Raw genomic sequence first — 22,417 nt, forward strand, 5'->3', positions numbered from 1 at the left:
CCGGGGGATGGGAACTGGGGAGAAAATGAGTTATCGTTGATAAAGGGATGCTGCAACGCAGGACTCCGAGCTGTAATTTTTATATTAAGGTCGTGCTCTTTTACTAGGTTTATATGCCAATGAGGCGTTCCCGGTTTACCAAATTTATACAAATCTCTCCTTAATTGGTAATCACAGATGCTGTAATTTAAGACCCCCAGCTACAGAGCTTTCATATTAGCTGCTGATCTATTACTGTAAATCGTCTGAAATAATCAACTCCAGGGAGTGGGGTAGAGAGAGATCCTCGCTCTAAAATATCATCGCTTGCACATCATTTTCACTCGAGAAATGATTTATCTTGGACACCACTATAAACAACACAACTCTCTCACAAACACACACACAATGGCAGCCGCACTGCTGCTGACATGTTTATTGTAATAAATCAAGAAAGGGGGGAAGGAAAAAAAAAAAGGTTGCGAGGAGAGAGAGGGAGAGGGAGAGAGAGGAATATTCCTAAAAATATCAATGAAATGCCTCGATGGGTATAAACACACATACCACCATGTGAAGAGAAATGGGAGGAAATGAAGACGGCTATTTGTCACATTTTACGACAATAACATTAATAACAAACAATAAATTTACATGGACATATAGACACGCTAGGAATTGGGAAGCCCCTGCTACTTACAATAATCCAGCCCTCGGCGTGGCTTCGTGGTTCCTGAGAATTGTTTTATTGCAGACTCCTCTCCCTCTCCCTCTCCCTCTCTCCTCCTCTCCCCCTCTTTCTCTCTCTCCCTCTCGCTCTTTCTCTCTTTTTTTTCCCTCAGCTATAGGCTTGTTTTTTAAAGGACAGTTGAATTTCACGTCAGACACAAGGAGACCATGTCTGCGATTTTCCTGACGAATACATATCTATTCTGCAACCTCTGCATTAATTATTTAATGAATCACGTGATGGGGAAGGGGGAAGGGGGTCTCTCCGTTTCATACTCAAAGGACCACTGTGACCTTCCACCGGAACAGTATTTTTTTAAAGAAGTTTCGAACTGAACGAAGCTTTTCGAGATGGACAGAGATCCCCCCCTCCCCGGGGCTGGGCGCACGGCCGCCTGGCACGGCCGTGCCAGCGTGGGACGGGGATGCGCAGAGGGCACTCACCTCTAATCCCCTTCTCCATTAAAGGGCACGGGTTTAGGTTTATTTCCCCGTCCTCATCCCTACCTGGAGCTGAGAGCATTTAAACCCTTCTCTAAACCTTTCCTGCGGGTTGGCTTTGCCGGACCTTGGTTCAGCTAAGCCACATCGTGGTTTTCCTCCTTTTTTTTTTTTTCCCCCTCTCCACACTGAGATTTTTATTACAATCTTGTACTGAATAGCACGACTGTTTTAGAGCCTAAACCAGCTGAGAATATTTATGCTCCTGGTTTTAAAGAGCTCAGCCCTCCCTTCGCCTCACTTCCAGGCCTTTTCTCCCCGCTGCTGTTATTGTTTGGCCAGCCTTCATTGCATTAAAAAAAAAAAAAAAAAAAAAAAAAATCAAATTTTCTCTCCGAAGAGAGCTGCCAAGTACAAGGATCCCGGGGAAAAAAAAAAAAGAAAGAAAGAAAGAAAGAAAGAAAGAAAGACTCGGCAACAAAGGGAGCGGCCGGGAAAGGCGGCGGAGCAGCCGCCGAGCAGGCAGCCGGGCGTGCGCTGCCCGGCTCTCCGCTGCCTGCGCCCTGCGGGCGGCCCCGGCGCGGCCCCGCCGGCTCCCCACGTCCACGGGGGGAAAAAACCTGTCACCCGAGAAAAGGCAGCGAGTAGAGCCTGAAAACCTCAGGACCGTGTCCCAGCGCCCCCGGGTCTCCCAGGTGAGGGGAGGGGGACGGACCCCAGGGCAGAGCCTCTTCCCGACACCCCACCCCACCCCCCCCCCCAAGCACCCCAGCATCCCTACACCCCCGCCGGGGCGGCTACACCGGGAACCGAAATGCCCCCCCCCCCCCCCCCGGGTAAAGCCTGGGGGGTGCTCGAATTAAACGTAAAAAATAATCTAAAAAGCCTAAAAGCGGTTTTTTCCCCCTCTTTAAGCCGAGCTTGGGGGGTTGGGGGGGTGTCGAGCTGGGCTCCCCCCGGCCAGGAAGGAGCGAGTGGGGAAGCGCTTCGTTTTCAAAAGCCCTCGATTATTTCTGAATCGATTTTATCGAGTGAAAGTGGTTGTCGGAAGAGAGACGTTTGTCAAGGTGTGGGAGGAAGCGGGGGAAAAATCCGATTAAAAGGGGCTCCCGTCGCGGGGGGGGGGGTGTCCCACGAGGGAGGAAACTTCGGGGGGGCTTTTATGGGAACTTCAGGTCAATTCAGAAGCCGCAACTTTCGCTTCAGACAACCACTTCTTTTTTTTCTTTTTCCTTAGTCATAAAACGAAGCGTCCCTGTGAATGGAGCCGGGTAAATAAAAAAAAAAAAAAAAGAGGGGGGGGCGGGAAGGAAAAAAAAGGGGGAAAAAAAAAAGGCACAGAGCCATCCCAGGCAGCAAACGGGGCAGATACCCCCCTCTGCACCTCCGCTGACATTTTTGGGTTTGTTTCATGCAAAAGAAGCACCCGTTTCGGTGTTTTTTTTTTAAAGCCCCCAGTTCAAAGGGTCGGAAACGCGGCCATAAACAGCGGCTTCGCCCTCCGAGGTGCCGTGATCAAAGCCGTTTTCTTTCTAAAGATAAAATGAACGTTTATATAGTGAGAAAGCGAGATTGATTTACGGATTCAAACACGCCGTTCTTATTGCGGATCATAAATCTGTCACTGGGGCTGAGAAACTCCCAACCCGCTCGCCGAGCCGAGCCGCCTTTAAAGCGACCCAGCGCTATACCGGGGCAGCACGACCCCCCCCCAGGCCCCCTACACCGGGCAGACCCCCCCCCCGCCCCATATCCGTGCATATATAGATAGATATACGCACATATATTTATTTTTACTTCCTCTATACCCCTTCTCTCTAGTAACTGCATCTCAGCGGGGCTGGGTTACGCGATTTCGCTCTCACACAAGAATCCTTTTTTTGTCCAATTTTGGGACCAAGAGGAAACAAAGGAGTTCGGCAGCCCGGGCTGGACCGGTGCCTGGGGGGCTGGGATGGGGGTCCCGGCTCAGGGGTCTCGGGGAGAGACCGCCCGAGAGTCCCTCGGCCCGGTGGGATTCCCCCGCGCAGCTCCGCGCAGCTCCGCGCAGCTCCGCGCCGGCAGCAGGCAGCTGGGCACAGAGAGGCTTTTGAGAGCGCCGTGGGCAGGGGCGAAGTGGGAGGAGGTGCGGGGGGAGGGCGGGGGGGGGGGGGGAAGGATGGAGAGGGACTCTCGGAAACAAAGGAATTTCTGAAAATAAGAGGCGAGATGAGACGCGGGACGAGGGAAGCGGCGGCGGGTCGGGGGCTTTGCTCCTTCGGTTGGGGATTGGGGTGGTTTTTCCCCAAATTAGTTTGGTAAAGCAAACGGCAACCAGCCCGCTCCGCAAAGGCAAACCGCCGCAGCCCCCCCCCGCGCCTCTCCCCCGCTCTCCTTCTCTCTGTCTTTCTTACAAAGAAGCGAACAAGCAAGCAAACACCGGGGGCTTTTGAAGTGAAATCAGAGGGGAAAGCGTCTGTCGGGCCCGGGCTCGGAAACAGAACGATTAAACCGTGAGAAAGCAGAAATAAACCCACTCCTAAGCCCCTTCTCCGCTCCTTTCTTCCCCCGCCTTTTCCTCCCGGAGCCGGTTCCCCGCTTCCACGGCCCAAGACCGCGGTGAGGGCCGGGGCCGGCGGGACCCCGCACACGCAAAGTTTTGCTGAACTGCGGGCTGAGCTGTTGCCCAGCACAATGTCCAGCCTCGGAGAGGTCAAGGGGTTTGCGAGGTCAGTCCCCGGCTGTAATACACAGCTAATCGCCTAGAAAACGTGTCCTCTGCGTGAACTCTATCCCCGAGCGGGGCTTGCCAGCGCTGGGTTTTGTCTCCCCAATTTTCCCCCCCTTCCCTTCGCCACGGTATTCCCGCACCGCCCCCGGGACGGGGCAGCAACCCCCTGGACCGCCGGCACCCCCAGAACGCCGACACTCGTGGGACACAGACACCCCCAGGGACACCCGCACCCCCCGGGACACCCGCACCCCGGGAGGGGTGTCCCCTTTGGGACACCCTGCCAATCCCTCCCCAAACCCTCCCAAAGCAGGGAGACCTTGCTCGGGGGGAAAAAAAAAAAATAAAATAAGAAAAGGAAAAAACCAAGAGAAATAATAATAATAATAAGAAGAAAGGAACCAAGCGGGGTAACCCCCCCCCCAAAGCTCCCACTCGAGGGGCCCCGCCGCCGCCCCGCAGCAAAGCCCCGCAGGGCCCAGCCCCAAACACGCGCAGCCCCAAACCGAGGAGGAAAAAAAAAAAACCCTCTCGCCACAAGTAACCCGCCTGCAAACTTTCTCTGCCCGCTCCCCTCGCTCACATCGGTCAAAATAAAACGAGAAAACAGAAGGAAAACCCCGCACAAGAATTCACGTGTTGTTTTTCTTTCTGCCCTTTTTTTTTGTTGTTTTTTTTTTTAGCTCCTTTTTTTCTTTTGCTTTCCCCCGGCTTTCTCGTGAAAGGAGGCAATAAACCGATCAGAAATGCATGCCAAGAGAGCAGCTCTGTTACCTGGTTCGCTCCCACATCCTTTTTCCAACGCCCCAGAGACGGCCCTCATGGTTTGGGTGGTTTCTTCCAAAGTGAGAGGTCTGGGGGAGGGGGTAGCTTGGGGGGGGGGGGGTTGGTTTTGGTTTTCTCCCCCAAAAATAAAGCTTTCACCTTTACGATCCAGATTTTATTATTAATATTATTATTTCCCCTGAAGATTCTTGTAGGACTCCGGGTGCTTTTTTCCCAACAGACGGTCTGCGGAGATTTGCTGTTGAATAACAATGGGAAAAGGATAAGTATTTAAAGAAAAGAAGTGATTAATGATTTTCTGTATAATTCTCGCATTTTTCTTGGCTTCTGTCTGCTTATAATGGCTGTGAACTTTTAGGTCCTATAGAAATCTTCTTTTCTCCCCCTTCTATTCTATTCATACTTTCCAGCTTTGATTTGCTTCTATAGACCCCGCATTCCTGGAAGCATATGCTTTTTTTTTTTTTTTTAAAAAAAGAACGATTTTTTGCCGTTCTTAGAAGCACTATCTTGAAAATAACACCCTCTTTACAACCCCAGCAGATCAAAGAGAGAAACGTAAAATAAAATGCAACAACAACAACAAAACACCCCAACCTCGGGCATTACAATAAAATACAGCCCTTGCCACCCTCCCTGGGGGGGAAAAAAAAAAAGAAACTTTAAAGGTTTGCAGTTGCTACCTCTAAAAACGCGATAGTTAACCCAAAATACATCCATAAATCCATTTCTTCTACATCAGAGCGTGTAACGGATCGGTACCATGTGACTGCATTAATATTATTTTAAAGTATTAAAGTGTCAATAGAAAGGAAAATCTAACGGCCCTTTGTCTGAGCTGGGGGCAGGGGGGGTCCTGGGGAGACTTTATTCGCAAGGTGGTCGTGCGGTGACTTACTACGACGAAAGGAATAACCCGTAAACACGCTCTGGCTTTAAATATTTCAAGCCCTGCCTTTGTTTCTGAATAACGCGGGCGAATATTTCGGTCCTGCTGGGGGGTCTCGGAGAATTCCGTGAACATTGAACAAATAAGCAAAAGCCATTATTTTTTTTAGAGGCGAGTATAAGAAAATGATTATTTTCTTCAGCTGGTGCGGAGGCTTCTCCCCCTGCGGACCCCTCTGCGCACAATAGTCTTTTTTCTATATATATTTGTAACTTAGAACTGGAATGTTATTTCGTCCTGAACAGTATTTTCGATACTTTCTATGAGAAAGAAAATGAAAATTAATACAAGAGCTGCGGCTCACAAAAGAAGCCATTTGTCTTCTTGATTATCTATTTGCTTGTCAGGCTATGAGCTATCGCAGGAGCCAGCTCCTTTGTAATATAAAAATACACAGAAAACCTGCAAACACCGAGAAACATCTGTGCAAAAATTAGACTCATTAATGCATTAACTACCTTGGAGAAGGAGAATTTTCCCCCCCCCCCCTCTAAATCGAGAAGTCTCTCTAGAGAAATACGAGGCTACATCCATTCCTTACAGCAAAGCAAAGCGCTAATGACTACCTCTGTTTTGTCTGAGCCCAGTTTGGGAAAAGCATATTAATATATGCTTAGAACAAATAAATCATAATATGTAAGGCTTAGCAGTACTTAAGGCTGATATACCCTATAGTCAAACATCTTTTGTTTTCATTAGGGAGTTGAGGCTGTGCCACTGACAACAGACATCCCTGTAAAAAAGAAACGCGCTGTTTAATTAATTTCTTTAAAACAGGTATTCTTTCTCACCAGAATAAAAAGACAACGCCCCCCCCCCCAAAAAAAACAACCAAAAACACGCAGGGTCAGAGTCACAATGAAAAAATTTATTTCCAATTGCGCTTTTTTTTTTTTTTTGTTCCTTTTCTCTGCTATTTACAGGTAATCCTGGACACCACGAAGGACAAAGGGGGGAGGGGGGGCGGGTGTGTGGAGGCGGCCGGGCCGGGCGGGGTGTCGGGGGGAGCCTCGCCAAACCCCTGCCTCACCCCGTGCTCACCCCAAGAGGGGCGAGCCCTCACCCCTCCCTCCGCAATTCACATTTTCAGTACAAAACGGGGCTGGACAGCGGGAGAGGCGCTCCCCCCCCCCCCCCGCCCACCCCTCACCCCGGGCTGCGGGGGTGAATTCAGGTGCCACTGTCTATCGCCCAGTTTCTAAGCTAAACCCCTCGCTTTCCCCTCCCCCCCTCCCGCCCCCCCCCCTTTCCCAGACTCACAATTAACCTGCCCGGGGGGGGGGGGGGGGTCCTACATCACTCTCCGTCCTCTCGCTTTCTTTGTCCACCACCCACCTGACCTTATTTTTTTTTTCCCGAGGTTCCCCCCACCCCCCCCCTCCCACGCACGACCAGCGCAGTGTCCGAGATCCCCCCCCCCCCCCCCCCCCCCCCCGCTCCCCACGGTCCGTGCCCGGCGGGGATTTTGGTTGTGTTTGTTGGTTTGTTGTTTGGTTTGGTTTGTTTTGTTTTGTTTTGTTCTCCGTCGCAGGGCCGTGCCAGAACCGCCGCGTCTTTGGGATGGCGGGACAGAAACTTTCCGTTTGTGGCTGGTAGGCGAGAAAAGAAAAAGAGGAGGAAAAAAAGAAGCGGGGGGGGGGGAGGGGGGGGGAGAAGAGAAAATCCAGTTCGTCGTGAAGAAACTGAGCCTCATTTATTAAAGTGAGCGCTGGTTGTCGAGGTAATAGCAGACATAAGGTCCATCCTTTGTACGGGAGAGTAAACATGACAAATGGGGCAGAGCTTGGCGTGATTAAAGATGAAACAAGGATCCATCTTAGCCAAATCTGAAAACTACTATCTACAGCCTTCTTTTAATGGAAGAGAGGCACAACAGCACAGCTCTGCTTTGTTGCAGCTGAGTCTCCCTCTGTTCCCCCTATAAATAAAGAGCACCCCTCCTTCCCTCGCTTCTTGGAGCATTTAGGAGAAACAAAAAAAAAATTATCATGTGTCCCCTCCACACACACAAACTCACACCCACAAACACGCACACTCCATCCATCCATCCGAGGAATAGTTATAGGCTGGTGGCTGGTCCATGGGATCGGGTCTGAGATCCTCCTTGTGGGATCTGCAGGCTGGCAGAGGAGCTGGAAGAATTAGACCTGATCTTGGTATTTGGTAACTTGTGATCTTTTTTCCATTTCATCCTCCTGTTCTGGAACCAGATTTTGATCTGGCGCTCGGAGAGGCAGAGGGAATGGGCGATCTCGACCCTGCGCCTCCGGGTGAGATAGCGGTTATAGTGAAATTCCTTCTCCAGCTCCAGGACTTGCTGCCTGGTGTAGGCTGTGCGGGAGCGTTTCGGTTCCCCTCCTGAGTAATTGGGGTTTACTGAACAAACACAAAGGAGGAAAAAGAAAAAGGAAAAAAAAAAAAAGAAAAAGGGGGAGGAAAAAAAAAAAAAGAGCAGAAGAAGAATTACTGAGCTGTTCCTTTAATGGGTCCTTTCCCCCCCCAAAAGCATCACACATTCTTTTGGCGGGGGGATATACTCAAAAAAATACACCGCAAACCGTCTAAAAATATACGCAGAACCTATCTCCAAATCTCCACCTCCATCCTCGCTGCTTGACGTGTATTCCTGTCTAAACGTTTTTACAAGGTCCCCTAGACACATTTTCCATGCCCTCTGCGTGTGTATATACACATATATATACACACCTCTACTTGAGCATCACTCTATTATCCCCAAATCTTTAAAGTTCCCCCTACACACATGCAAACAGGCAAACACAGGCACTCCTTTTTGATAAATATCACGCTAAAAAAAAAAAAAGAAAGGGGGGGGAGGAGGGAAAATAGTAAAAGTTTACTCAACCCGCCACTTAAATACAAATTACGAAAACATAAAACTTAACTTATGAAGATTCAACAGCCATAAAAAAAGTAGCCTGCAAGAAATCGGAGGAGGATGGTAACAGAGACTTCAAAGGCACATGGCCAAGCAGAGCAATAAAAATTTATGGAGGATGTAATTATACCGCTCTGCAAACAGGCGATCGTAAATCTCCACGAATGGTTATTTTACAACTGGTGCAATAAGATTTCTACAAGACTTTGAGGTGCTACTTAGTATAAAGCAAAGCCACTTTAGTTCACTTACCCGTGCTTACATGGACTTTTTTCATCCAGGGGTAAACTACCGGCTCTTTGCAAGAGGAATCGGAAGGGCTTTGGTTCAGAGAGTTTTGGCTGCAGGAGGGTGGTGGGCTGGGGGTGACCGGCTCGCAGGGATGGTTTGGCTCAGAGAGGTGGCTCTGCAGTCCGGCCGGAGGATGGACATGACCCCGGGGGGATAACACCGCTGCTTGGTGGCCGGAGCTCTGACAGGACGAGTAGAGCTGCTCCTTGCAGGCTGACCGCGGCTGGTACATCGCTTCATGTTGGAAAGTGCTCTCTCGCCTCTGGCTGCTGTAATATTCCGGCGAGTGATTGGGAAGGTAATCGCTGTGGGAATACTCTTCACAGGGTGGGAACTTGGGGTCCACATAGTTGGAGTTGATCAAAAACGAGCTCATGGCCATTAATTTCTTAGAATTGCACACACGAAAAAAAAAAATATATATCTCTCTCCTAAAATTTATTCCTGTCCCCCCCTTTCCTCGTTTTCCTGTTTCGTGAAACCCTCCTACTTACTGTCAAGTGAACAAAGTTGGAGTCCATGTGACAGCGCGGGCCAATGGCGAGGTGCCCTGCGATCCCCGGATAAGGAAATCTGCCCAGCCCGGGCTCTCCCGGGGCCCCGAGCATCCCCGGGGAGGCGGCCGGGGGCGCCCGCTCCCCTCCGGCCGCCCCCGGCCCCGGCGCCGCCGGGCCCCGCCGGCCCCGGGCTCCGCAGCGCCCCGTGGGCGAGAACCGGCCCCCCCCCCAACCAACCCCCCCCCCCCAACGCCGGCCCACACCCCTCGGGGGTGTGTCCTGGCTCGGGGCGGGGGGGGAACCGGGGGGAAGGGGGGGGGGTGTGGGAAAAAATGAAATTCCCCCCCGCCCCCCAAAAGCAAAAAAAGCAAAAAAAAAAGCGATTAAAAGAGAGGGCGAAGCATGATTTTTCAGGGGGTTCGGGGCCGCGGCTCACAGCCGCTGCCCCGGCACATGATCCATGGCGGTCCCTCCGGGCTGGCGGTTGCATCTCATTCCCTGCTAAGGTGATACGGGAGGGGACACTGCGCCCGAGCCTGGCAGAGATGAATAGGGCTGCTTTGGGATCGATAAGAAATTCATCAGCTAATTCGGGGTACCCGGTCTCCTAAATCACATTTAGCTCTGCTCTGAGATTGACCGTTTTCCCACGCACCGATGGAAAAAAGGAGCCCGTCCGCCAAGCAAGAAATCAAGGACTTGATGAACAATTACAAAAGCGAATTAGCCCAAGTCCTAATGCATCTTCGCCTCGCCCTTCTTGTAATAAAGACGCTTTAAAAGCCGGAGCGAACCAGCAGCCTTTCAAAAGCCGCCCCTAATTCCTCAAATTCGTGTTTAACCCGAAACGCGCAATGAGCTCCTCGCGAGCCGCAGGAAAGCGAGCAGTAGGTTTTTCGGTGTCAGTGCTGAGATTACACAAACTAAAGCGATAGCGGGACCCGGGCTCTCGAATCGCGGTAATAACGCCCCTGACACCCCCCCCCCCCGCCTCCCAGCTCAGATTTTATCTCGAAGTGATGATAAAGTTTATCGCAGGAGCGCTGGAGTTGAGCTAAGGTCAAATCCAAAGTATTTCTTTTCGGCTATAAAACGGTTTTCTGGTTAAGACCTTGTTTCCACCCTTTTATTTAGGGTTCTGGGGCTGTGGGTGGCTTTTTTGGGTTTGTTTTTTTTTTTTTTTAAATGCCTTCTGGGACTGTGACCTGTAGTGTTTGTGTCAACTACATATTCCCCTAGATACGAATTTGTGACCCAACTTCCTTTACACAAATTCGGATCTACAGGGTACATATAGAAGACAGATGCATCCTCCTTGGTCAGAGATCTTCGCCTACCGCCATAATTATCTTCTGGGGAAGGGGGGCGGGGGGAAGTTTTGTGGCTCGAGAGATCAAGAATTAATCTAAAGACGGTTAAAAGATTCACCCTTCAGAGGAAAGACGATTAATTAAAGCACCAACTCGGTATCCGAAGAGCTGACGCTAGGTTAGAAAAACTAGAACTTTTCCACCTTCCCCTCCATCCCTCCCGCATCGTTTTACCGCTGTGCTAAAAAACAAAAAAAAAATCAGCTCCTGGACTGAATATGTAAGTGCAGACGCGCAACGAATCCAAATAATCGTCGTTTAAAAGCAAAATGCCGTAGCTCCGTCCCGCTCCATCCTGAAACCCTCGTAATTACTCTCTGAGACGCAGCGCCAAGATTTCATCCATTTTTCGTTCTTGGAGGTCAACCAAGGTTTGGGTTTATACGGGCGTGTGCGGATAAATTATAAAAAAAAGGAAAGAAACAGATGAAAAGAAATACAGAATGTAAAGGCAGATGGGACGACAGGTTTTTTTTTTTTTTAATGACAGGCAATTCTTTTTACAACCCGAGAAAAAGATCAAAGGCGTTTCATTTCCGAAAAAGGGATATAAAGCAATAAAATATTCATACTGTCTAGGTAATGAACCTTCATTCGGAACTAATGAGGGTAGCATCATGTTGAGATTTCGTTTAAAATTACAGTTGCCCAAGAGATTAAAAGTATAGCATCCTCTCCCCCCCCCCCTTTTTTTTTTTTTTTGTATTTCAAAAGGCAGAGCGTTTTTTGGTCAAGTATCTCCCGAATTAATTGCATTTAAACGCCACAGCAGAGAGGCTATCGGAGAAAAGCTGCGTTTCCCCTACATTAAAATTCCTGAAAATTATCTTAAATATATTTCACAGACTCCTGCGTTTTACCTAACGAAAAATAGTTACGGCCGCGAATGCACGTCCCGCAGTTTTCCCGGACAGATGATGCCCCGAGATTTTTCAGGTACTTTAAGGTGAATAGTCGGTTTTCCTGATAAAACGTATAATTCCCAGATAAAGAGAAAAACGAAGACCTATTTTAAGAAATAAGCCCAATCGCACCTAGGACAATCCCCAAACCATTTTACACGCCTAAAGAAAACCCAGGTTTCCAGCAGAAGACGCAGAGCAAAGCGAAGACGCCTTTTGCCCGGAGCAGAGAGTTTCCCACCGCCCCAAACCAGCGCCTCCACTTCGCTGGGGAGCAGACAAGCAACTCTAAAATTTACCTTCCCCTCTAAAACCTTCCGTAAAAGTAAAAAGCCAAATCAAATCTGCTTGTACAACGTGTAGATGGATGCCATAAAATAATTCTACAGAGCCAATCCCATTAGAGCTCTCTCTTCTTTTTTTTTTTTTCCCCCCTTCTTAAATTTTATTCCCCCTTCCCAATCCCCTCTCCCATTTATTTCAGTGTATTTCCTCGCGGCCGGTACCGTAGCGGTCTCCTAACCGAGGAGAGGAGCCTCAACAGCAATAACTAGGCCTGTGCCGTATTTTTAACCCCCTCCCACATCCTTTAAAAAAAAAAAAAAAAAAGAAAAGAAAAAATCGGTTTTAATTTTCCTTCCCAATGACACAAGGGGTTCGGTGCTAGCAAACCAGCACCCCTAGCGTTTACCAGAAATCTTCCCCCCACCACACCTCCAAGAAATCTCCCCCTCGCCGCCTCTGATCCCAAATTAAAGGCAGCCCCTCTCTGCCTCCCCCCCCCCCCGCCCCGCACACCTTTCTCCCTTTCGCTGGGAAACCGCCCCACGTCGCGGAAGTTTCTCACAGCAAATTTCGCCCGGGCTCTTTTCCATTTCAAAGCAACCTCAGTCGGGAAATGGGGGGGGGGGGGGGTGGTGTTCCCCCGGGCTCCCCGACCTGTTCCTCCCTCCCCCCCCAAAGGGGGGGCCGGGGGAGCCCCCAACCCTCCCCAAAAGCCTCCCAAAGGCACCTGCCAGCGCGGGGGGGGGAGGGGGGGGGGGGACGACGGCTATTAAACCGCTCCTGATGCTGAGCGCCTCTTTGGTCGCCTCTGCCCTCAAAAGAGGGGGCACTAAGCGGGGGGTGCCTTCCCCCCCCCCCCCCCCCCCCCAAGCCCCGCCGCACCGCCCAGGTGTAACGCCGACAGCGGTACCTACCTTGGCAAAACGCGGGTCCTTTCCTCGGAGTAATCCCCGAGGGGTTTAGGACGCTCCCTCAAAACCTGGAAAGGTTTTGCAGGCGGAATCCTACAGACACCCCCCACCCCCACCCCGCGCCCCCCTCCCCAATCCAGCCTGGGCTATTCTGCTCTCTCTCCCCCCGTGTTGCTTTTGCCATGAGATTATTTCTGGATAAGAACACTAATTTCCCTCTCTCCTTCTTCTTCTTCTTGGGGTTGTTGGTTGTTGGGTTTTTTTTTTTTTTGGTGGGGTTTGTTGGTGCCCCCTCCCCCTCTCCCCCAGTATAAACCACTATTGTCCGTAAAGGCGAGCGGAACTGCTCCCGGCAGCGCCAGGAGGCCCTCTGAGCATTTTGGGGTGGGAAACCCGCAAGTTTTGGTATTAATCTCATAGTTTGTCAGTCTTTGTTAAACAGCGAGGCGTGTCCGCAGCGCGGCGGCCGCCGAGAGCCGCGCTGACCCGCGGTTCACCCCGCGCCGCGCTCCCTCCGCGCCGCTCCGCGCCCCCCCAGCCCCGCTCCGCGCTGCCATTTTTAGGGCTTTTTTTTTATTATTAATTCCCCCCCCCCCCTCCGGGTATATTCCCCTCTCCCCCGGAGATCCCGCTCTCGAGTCCGGCGGCAACGAGGATGGGGATTTTTTTAATTTTAATTTTATCATCCCCCCCCCCCCTTTCGGAAGCGCAAACCTTTCGGGTTCGCGTGTTAAACTGGGATTTCTCCCCCAGCAAACGGGGAGCGCTGGGGGTCTGAGGGGCTTCTTTAGGGCAGAACTTTGAATAAGGCGCCTCGACTGCAGCCGAGCCGTGCGAACGTGCCCGAGGTGGCTGCAGGGTTAGGTGGGAATTAGCCCACACCTGTTTTGCAACGGGGAAACGAAGATTTAAGCCTTGCGTGGTTTCCCAGCCAGCCTTGCGTACCCTTTTCGTTTCTAATGGAAAAAAAAAAAAAAATCATATTTTCACCTAAAAACGGTGAAGCAGCGAGCGGGGAGCGCTGGCAGGGACGGGGTGAGCATCCCTGCGCGGGGGCTGCGGGGGTTCGCCATTTACCCCCGCGTTTACACCGCCGGCTCCAACCCCGCGTTTCTCCCCGCGGTAAAGAGATCATTTGGAAAGAAACTCGGGATTAAAAAGCGCAGTCAACTGATTGTCCGGTAGGGAAAAACAAAAACAACAACAACAACAACAAACCAAGAAGGAAAACGCACCCTGAATCGTGTTTGCAGCGCCTGGCCGGCACTCGGAGACCCTCACCCCCGGGCCAAGCCGAGTCCGTCCCGAGCAAGGGAGATAAATTAGAAATATCCTTGAAAATGATACCTTTAATTTCCTCCCTCTCCCCTCCCCTCCCTCCCTCCCTCCCTCGCTCGCTCTCCCCCCTTCCCTCTCTCCAAATGAACCCGTTTCAAGTGAACACGCAGCCTCGCGTCCCTAAATTGAAAGTTAAACGTTATGATGTAGGAGTGAATATTATAAGGAAAGTTGGGAGGTGGGGTTTTTCTTTTATTGCCGTGAAATTATACCTGCTTGTTTTAATATCCCGAAAACAAATGGCCTTTATTATCCATTACCTGTTCTATAAACCTGGAGTAGAAATGACTGTTCTAGAGAGATAAGTATAGTAATTACAAGGGCGAAGAGATGGATCACCCAAGTTACAACTAAACGGTAGCCCTTATACAGTGATATTTTATAAATACCAAGCAAATTCATGGCAATTAATTAAACCCGAGCCTTATCACGCGAAACAAAACGCCTTACGTTCTCTTGAATTTCACCTACTCCGTGAATATATCCGCATCGGGAAAGCAAATGGATTTTCCAGAATGCCTTTCCCAGGGCTCTAATATTCTCTCTTTCTCTTCCAAGAAAAATGACCCTTGTTGTAAGTATTTAGTCACTGAAAATATTTAAAAGCCGAGGGGAAAATAAAAGCAAATTTGCAGGGCTTTCTTTTTTTTATTTTTTTTTTTCCAGAAGAGTTTGCCTTGCTACGACTGTTTGCTTAAGAAGCTATTGAAAAGATCTTCCCCAGTCCCAGTGCAAATAATATTTAGAGTTTGGAGGGTTCAAAGTCTGGCAGCGTAGAAATAACTTTGAAATGCCAAGGGAAATATTTATTATATCAGTTCATTAAACTGTTGCAATGACCAGAGTGGAGTCACATTTCAAGCAAGAAATATAAAACATTTCATTCAAATTCCGACGGAAAGCGTGCTGCAAAACAAAATTAGCTACTTTAACCGGACCGAGCGACGAAACGGGCACTTAAAAGCGCCTTTACATGCACACGTTGAATTTTTTAAAGCCACCAGTCCGTTGACTTTGCCTATATATCATTATTCTAGATTTCCTGCGATTAAGGTAGAAATGCAAAGAGTAAACCATGGGCATCATGTCGTGCAATTCTTTTATTTTTTTGGACGAGTATTTGCACTCAGACCGAGGACGTTTTACAAAATGTTTGGCGCTGGGGCTCCGGCGCCCGGGGGAGGCGGGGGACAGGCACCTCTCCAAGGGTTTGGGAAGCGTTTCCAAGTAAAGATGTTAGAACACGTTTTCACCAACCGTGTCAGACCTTCCCCCCCCCCCCCCCCCCTTTTTTTTTTCAGTATAATTTAAACCCTATCCAAACAAAATTGACGCCGGAATGAAAATTATTTTTTAACTGCTCGCGTTAATATCCTAGAGGGACCTCCACGTAATTGGATTTAATAAATGCATTTCCCCCTATATTCTGTTAATTCGACTCCAAATAGCGTTTCAGGGGTTATCTTAGAAAAATACTACGAAGTCGCTCGGCGTTTCCTCACGGGAGACCCAAATCAATCTACCTTATTTTCTACCGACATCCCGCCCCAAATCCTGCAGCCCTCTTTCTTCCCCCTCCTGCCTCTCCGGCTGGAGGCTGAAGGTCGCTCCCACCTCGCTATCGTCTTCTCCCATCTCTGCCCATCAGCGGAGACTCTTCCTCCCACCTCGCCCCCCTCCCCGCTTTCTTTCTCTCTCTCTCTCTCTTTTTTTTTTTTCACACTGACATCAGTCTATCAGGGTTATACACAAGACTGAGTCACGCACAGCGTAAACTTTTGACCCTCAACTTTTTGACCCCTCGGGCTATAATGCTGTACTAACAAGCCCCCCAAGACCAGAGTTACCGTCTACGTCTCTGGAAACTAACGCGGCGCTGATTTCCCTATTTTATGTATTTTACTTTAAAAAAAAAAGAGAAAAAAAAAACCCAAACTGGACATTTCTTCGTGATTTTTTTTTTTTTTCCCAGGGGGGAACAAAAAAAAATCAGAGCTCTGCAAACATTAGGTGTTTACCCCCAGCTCACCCGTTGCTGTCTTAGACCGTTGATTTTTTTTTTCCCTTTTGCTCCCCCCCCTCCTTTAATATTTAAAAGAACAGGAGGGGGGGGGGAAAGCCTTGAACCACAGCTGCATTGCCTTGTTTCTCTTTTATTTGGGATTTCACCTAGGTGAGTTGTTGACTGCGATAATTAGCCTGCTCTGACACCCACCCCCATTTTGGGGGGGGTAAAGAGGGAGGTGTTCCTACGGTTATTTTTGGAGCACCGGAGCTCGGCGACGAGCAGCGCCGCGGCCGCCCGGGGGGAGCCGGAGCCCCGGGGGGATCCGAAGCCCCGGGGGACGCGGGGCTGCGGGGCGACCGGTCCCGCTCCAGCCCGGCCCGGCTCGGCCCGTCCCTGCTGGCAGTGAACTTGGTCTGAAGCGAGCTCTGCTGGCTGCTTGGGGACGTTACAGGCGAGGCGGCTGCGCCGAATCCCCCTGCCCGGGGTCGCCCGTTCCCCCCGCTCCATCCCAAATGCCCCCCCCAAAACCCGCCCCGGTTTTGCAAAGTCTCCCTACATAAACCGAGCCCTGATCTGCGGCCGAGCAAACGCCCTTTACAAAAAATCCCAGCGCTGTAATTTGTTTTGACTTGAAGGGTATATATATATATATATATATACGTGTATATACATACACATGTTAAAAAGAGATAAATCAAGGGGGAAAAAAACTCGTACTAGTCTTATTCTTTCAACGCTCGCTGTCAAAATAGTTTCTTTTTCAAGCTATTTAGGGTAACAGAACACGGAAAAACCACGCGGGGTGGACACCTCTCGAGTTAAGCCATCAACCTCCTTCCAAATACCATTTATTTAACATTAGGAGAGGAAAGAATGGGAAAAAATCAGCTCAGACGCCGAAATAGCCACGCTCTGAAAGAAAATTTCATTCTTAAATCCATTCTAGGGCTGGAAAGGGACCCCCAGAGGAGGAGCCAAACCCCATAATAGTCCTTTTCGGGTTCCCTAATTGAGGAGAGACCTTTATCAAGAGGATTTTAAATAATCCCGTCAGCTCCTTCCCTTCGGGTCGGACGTGTAATAAAAAAAAAAAAAAGGAAGAGGTTGGGGCTGGGGGGAAGAAAGAGCCATTGCTCAGCCTGAAATTCAGCTGTGGGGGAGGGAAAGGGGTTTGGGGAGCGGAGCTGGAGGGAAGGGGCTGGTTTCCTTCGAAAGCTTCCCCTTCTCGGGGAGGTCACGGGGTGGGTGCGTGTAGGCTGGAGTAATTTAACAGGACTATCGCAAATAAATAGGTGAATAATCGGATTCTTCCTTTAAAGAGAATGAAATACAGGAATTACAGCCCGAGCAGTGCAGTTTCTCGTCCCTGCCGCCAGCCCCTCCCCGCCAAGGCAGATAAGGAGCCGCAGCCTCCCGACCTTCATTTTTGTGGCCAAGGGAAAAGAGGAAAAAAAAAAAAAAAAAGGAGATCCCTTTGGCTTCTCAAAAGCATAATTACCACATTGTTGGTGTGCGTCTGTATTGGAGCAATATGAACCACATCCAGTCCTTCCCCAGCCCTCCCCCTCTCCTACTGCCAGTCACCAACACACCCGGGCAGGGGGACTCGGTAAATTAAAAAAAAAGGAAAAAAAAAAAAGAAAAAGAAGAAGGAAAAAAGGAAAGAAAGAAAGAAAAAGAATCCCTGGAGCTTATGTTTTCCTTAAAAAGGTGACCCGGCAGCCCCCGGGGTCCGTCTTGTGTCGTGATACGATGCTCACCCTCTCCTCCGAGAGAGGAGCCGGGGCTGTACAAGTCTGCTGACCTCGGAATGATCCCTCTTGCCTATGAATTATTGATGAGATATGAGCTCTGATTTCTCTTTTCAGTATGCAAACCCCATTATACTGTTAAAATGGCGATTTAATCGTTTAGAATAGCTTCGCTTTTTTCCAACTCATTTGTGCCCCTTCCTTTTCATTTAATTCTCTTAATTAAATCCTTTAACAGATTTTGATCACTTTTTGTTGAATAAAATAAGACATCATACACATCTGTAACTAGGTTACCTTGGCGAAGTTTGGTTTTGGTGGGGTTTCTTTGTTTTGGTTTTGGTTTTAGTTTGGTCTGCTTGCTTTCTTGGTTGAGTTTTTTAAAACCTGGGTGGAAGGAAATCTTATTTGTGTCACGCCGCACCCGGTGAGCAAAGAAGGTCTAAAATGCACAAACGCTTGGGGGGGGGGGGGGGGGAACCTTCAAAAAAATGAATAAAAATAAATAAAGCCGTGACATTCAAGATGGCCTGACAACGGCATTGCAACATCGAGCTGCCTTTTGCAGCTCCCCAAACCTCTCCGTGCCGCTCACAAACACTCCCCCCGCCCCCATTTATTGCTGAGCGAACCTGGGAACCGAATGGGTGTTTTACGGGTGAAACTTCATCTTCTTCGCCCTTCAGCAGCAGCCGGGGCATGGGGGTCCCACGTCCGCCCTGGGACGGGGCCCTGGGGAGATGCCCCAAAAGGCAGCTTGAAAGGGGGCTGTGATTAATACGGATGCTCAGCTCGGCTCTTCCAATCTGTGGAGCCTGGGATGGGTCTTGGGTGAGAAATAACCGCTTTTGGGTTTGTTTGGTTCCTCCCCCCCCCCCCCCCAAGTGCCAGCCAGGTTTAGATACTGTTTACTAAACGAAATAGGAAACCTTCAGGGATGGGGAGAGGCTAAAGAGACATGACGGGGGCAAAAAAAAGGCAAAAGTGGATATGGTTGCACCCATTTTTAGTAAGTGAGAGGTGCTGTGAGCCAGGTGAGCTCAAGGGAAGGCTCCTCCAGGCTCGGGCAGACTTTGCACATTGGGGGCAAACAGCCCCAGTCCACCCAGGCCATCCCCAGACTGTTTGGGAGAGTCCTTAAATCAGAGGTTTTCCCCATCTGTACCCCGAGTCACGGCGTAAAGGTCCGCGCAACAACAGGTTTAAAAAAAGAGACTTCCCTCCCTAAGCAGTAATCATGTCCTAGAGATTCCCCATATTCTTAGACCCGACATTAAAGCGTTTCGTATTTATTCTGTCTTCTACAGCTGCAGAAGAACTAATTGTCCCACGTCTGATGTATGCCATTAAAGTGAGAGAAACGATGAAAAATGCAAAGGAAAATCCCGCCTACCTGCACGGTCAGAGCTCCGTTTTCCTGTTTACTCTCCTTATACTTCCTTTTCACCAGCAACAGGGAGATTTTTTTTTTTCTTTAAAGGATGGAGGCGGGGGGGGGGGGGGGGGGAAGCCTGTGCTAAGCCTGTGACCCCTTCCAGGCTGTAAAATGGTAGCCAGTGATACCTCCTTATGCCTCACAGGAAGCTGGAGGTTAAGCCCATGAAGGGGGGGGGGGGGGGGGGAAACCCTCGAAAAGCCCCAAAACCCAGCTCGTAAAAATAATAATAATACAAAAATTAAAAAACCCAAACCATGGTACATGCTGCAGGTAGAAGCAGTTCTGGTGGACAGAGAGGACAGGGTTTCTGGGGGGCGATGGGAAGGAGGGGGGGGTGATATTATTGTGCCAGCAATGCCTGCTCCTTTGCTGTGACACAGGGCCGGTGCCATCCCCGTGCCGAGGATGCTAAAATCAAGGGGGTGGCACAGGGTGGTTACCTGTTGTCCCCCATACAGGCATCTCCTCCTCGCTGCAATGTCCTGTACCTACACTGCATCGCAAAGTCCCCTTGGTCTGCTTGTTCTTCCCCTTGAAATAACACGTTGCGTACACCAAGTGATTAGAAACGGTGGTACTTCAGGAAAAAAAAAAAACCCACCTCGTGCCTCCTGTGATCGGAGTGAATTTGGAAGGAAAGTTTGCCTGGGACTACACAAAAAAAGAGTATCTTCGAGTGGGGATCGGACAGTGATGCAGATGATGGATGGGGAAGAGGTGGATGGATGGATGGATGGATGGATGGATCTATGGATATATGGGGGGATGAATGTCTTTTGGAAACACCGTGTCTGTGGGTCATGCATGCCTTGAACGTACGGTGACATTTTCAGACATACATTAAGGCGAAGGGATGTCACTTTTCCTGCCTAAATCGCTCGTTATCATTTGAACCAGTAGAAATCATTTCTAGTCGCCAGTACAGATGAGAAGGGCAAAGAATGAGCAGGCCATCACCCCAACGCGATCACACACCGCTCCCCACACCCCCTCTCCTCCAAGCGTTTCTAACCCCGTGTAGACAAACCCTCTGCAGCCTGTCGTGTTTGTGCGGCTAAATACACCTTTAAAGACCACGCCATTGAAGCCCTGTAGGATCCCGTAAAATATCTTTATTACCAACTGAAAAGCAGGCGTCCAGCTCGCTCAGAGATTAGGGAGAGGCTGTTCGGCATAAAACCAGTCTGCTGCATAGGAAAGGCTCCCCGCACCCTGCTTCCCTCCCTCGAATTTCCAGCTTTTGCATTTGTGTTTACAGGTTTTCAGAGCAGAGGTTTTTCAGGATTGCACTGGCCACCCTCTGACTGCTCAGGGAGAAGCCAGAAGTTCAAATGATGATAGCAAAGATATTGGGAGACACATGGAGCAGGACAGGAAAAACAGCCCAAGGAAGGAAAAGCAATCTCCAAAGTCTGCTAAAGGGGGACATTCTGCTTTGTGTAAAAGAGACGGACATGTGTCCACCAAATGTTGTCTTACCGTAAAAAGGAGGGGGGGGGGGGAAAAAAAAGGAAGCTTGTGACTGCTCCAAATTCTAGAAAGCCCCCATCCCCCCAGTACCTCCGCTTTGAACTTTTTTTTTTTGTTAATTTTTGTAAGGAGCGAGGAGGGGGAATAGATGTGAGTTGGTTCAGGTGTGGACGAAGTGTCCCCCCACCTCCGCTGCAGACGCGGCGACTTGACTTTCAAAAAAAGCAACCTCTCCAGGGTTGGGGGTGTCCGTCCGTGTCGTGTCCCCCCCCCCCCCCCCCGCCCTCTCTTTCGCTCTGGCTGCTCTAATTTTGCTCCCTTTTGCTCTATCTGCTCTCCTTTGCTCTCTTTTGCTCTATCTGCGCGGCCGCGGAGCCGGAGCCTCCGGCCGGGGCCACCTGCCCGTCCCACCCCGGAGCGGGGGGACGCAGCCCCCGCCGCAGCCCCTCGCCCCCGAGCCGGGGCAGGCTCTGTTCTCCTGCCCTTCCCCGCTAACTTGTTTATTTTCCCAAAGAAAAAGGCTGCTGCCTGCCTTTCCCAGAACGATGTCACCCTTCGAGGGGGAGAAGGAAATCTGTGCGATATCGGCGGGTTCAATAAGGTTTGGAGGGTCCGTATGCAAACTGCAGCCTCTCTGATTATTTTTCTGTAGCACTTCAAGACAGGCTGGAGACAGAACAGCGGTCACTCAGTGTCTCCATATGGTAGAAACGGACTACGGAAATATGAGGACACTCGTTCGTATTATTGGGGGAAAAAAACCCGAAACCCCAGAGGAAAAAAAAAAAAAAAAAAGAAAAAAAGAAAGAAAAAAGCCCTGGGGGAAAAAAAAAAAAAAAACAACAACCCACAACCCGGTCTCTACACAGGCCGAAAGGAAAAAAAAAAAAAAAAGTGCACGCATTTCTTTGGCAAGCAGGTGAAAATAATGAAAATCAAAAGGTGGTAACAACCTGAAGAGCACAGACAGAATATCGCTAATTGAAATGCAAAGGCATGGGCCCGATTTGTGGCTATTTGCGAGCAGTATAAACCACACCGAATCACCTCCAATAAACGAGCGATAGCCTTTTTACACGGCGAAGGACAAAAACAAACTTTGTCCGAAGTACACAGGTCCCCCGGCAAAGACAGGACGGCGTTTGCCTTGCGAGGATAATGAATCTTTACAGATTTTTCTATTTCTCCCGCTTCCACAAAGTTTACTTGCGGGCCTCGAAGCTGTGATGGAAATGTAATGCAATTCCAGCTCTCGGGAGGGTAAGAATTAGGACCTTCTAAAAGTGAGAAATAAAGCTCTGAAAGAGAGACAGACCCTCTTTCCTCCCCGCTCAGCCTTTAGCCATATCAACCCTTTAAAATAGTTTAAGCAGATAATATTTCAGAAGAACTTACTTTCAGGACTCCAGTCTATTGGCTCTCTGGACTGAAAACTGGACCCGCAAAACATGTTCCCTGCAATTGCAACGTTTATCTCATCTGGAAAAGTGCTCACCCATTGCTGCCCCTTACAAGCCAAACCAAGCAGTTAAAGTGTCACTTAACATTCTAGAGAATGTGAAATATATTGTACATTGTCAACTCCCCAAAACCATAAAACTAACTTTATGGACCTCACGTGACTTTTGAGAGCCAGTGAGGGGTATCTGTCTGAGGTCTGGGCGATTTT

General features: G+C 49.6%; 1 protein-coding gene and 1 long non-coding RNA gene across 4 annotated transcripts; both read right to left on the minus strand.

Annotated features, from left to right (window-relative positions):
• Nucleotides 1-2,498: 2,498 nt before the first annotated feature.
• Nucleotides 2,499-4,707, minus strand: LOC143169549 (uncharacterized). Its single transcript, XR_012996901.1, has 2 exons — nucleotides 4,631-4,707; nucleotides 2,499-2,678 (listed from the first exon to the last, which is right to left on the minus strand). It is a non-coding gene; the product is annotated as an uncharacterized LOC143169549 (long non-coding RNA).
• Nucleotides 4,708-4,823: 116 nt separating this feature from the next.
• Nucleotides 4,824-22,270, minus strand: HOXB4 (homeobox B4). 3 transcript variants are annotated; one of them, XM_076356992.1, is made up of 3 exons: nucleotides 22,144-22,270; nucleotides 8,740-9,166; nucleotides 7,263-7,967 (listed from the first exon to the last, which is right to left on the minus strand). In XM_076356992.1, exons 2-3 carry the CDS (start codon nucleotides 9,158-9,160, stop codon nucleotides 7,651-7,653), a joined length of 738 nt encoding a protein of 245 aa, XP_076213107.1. In that variant the 5' UTR covers nucleotides 9,161-9,166; nucleotides 22,144-22,270; the 3' UTR covers nucleotides 7,263-7,650. The 3 variants fall into 3 exon arrangements, 2 of the variants coding, with proteins under 2 accessions (XP_076213107.1, XP_076213106.1); XM_076356991.1 differs by lacking the exon at nucleotides 22,144-22,270 and adding an exon at nucleotides 9,273-9,387; XR_012996900.1 differs by lacking the exons at nucleotides 7,263-7,967; nucleotides 8,740-9,166 and adding an exon at nucleotides 4,824-4,880.
• Nucleotides 22,271-22,417: the final 147 nt, after the last annotated feature.

The sequence above is a fragment of the Aptenodytes patagonicus genome, chromosome 20 (assembly GCF_965638725.1).
Source record: "Aptenodytes patagonicus chromosome 20, bAptPat1.pri.cur, whole genome shotgun sequence".
NCBI classification, from domain to species: domain Eukaryota; kingdom Metazoa; phylum Chordata; class Aves; order Sphenisciformes; family Spheniscidae; genus Aptenodytes; species Aptenodytes patagonicus.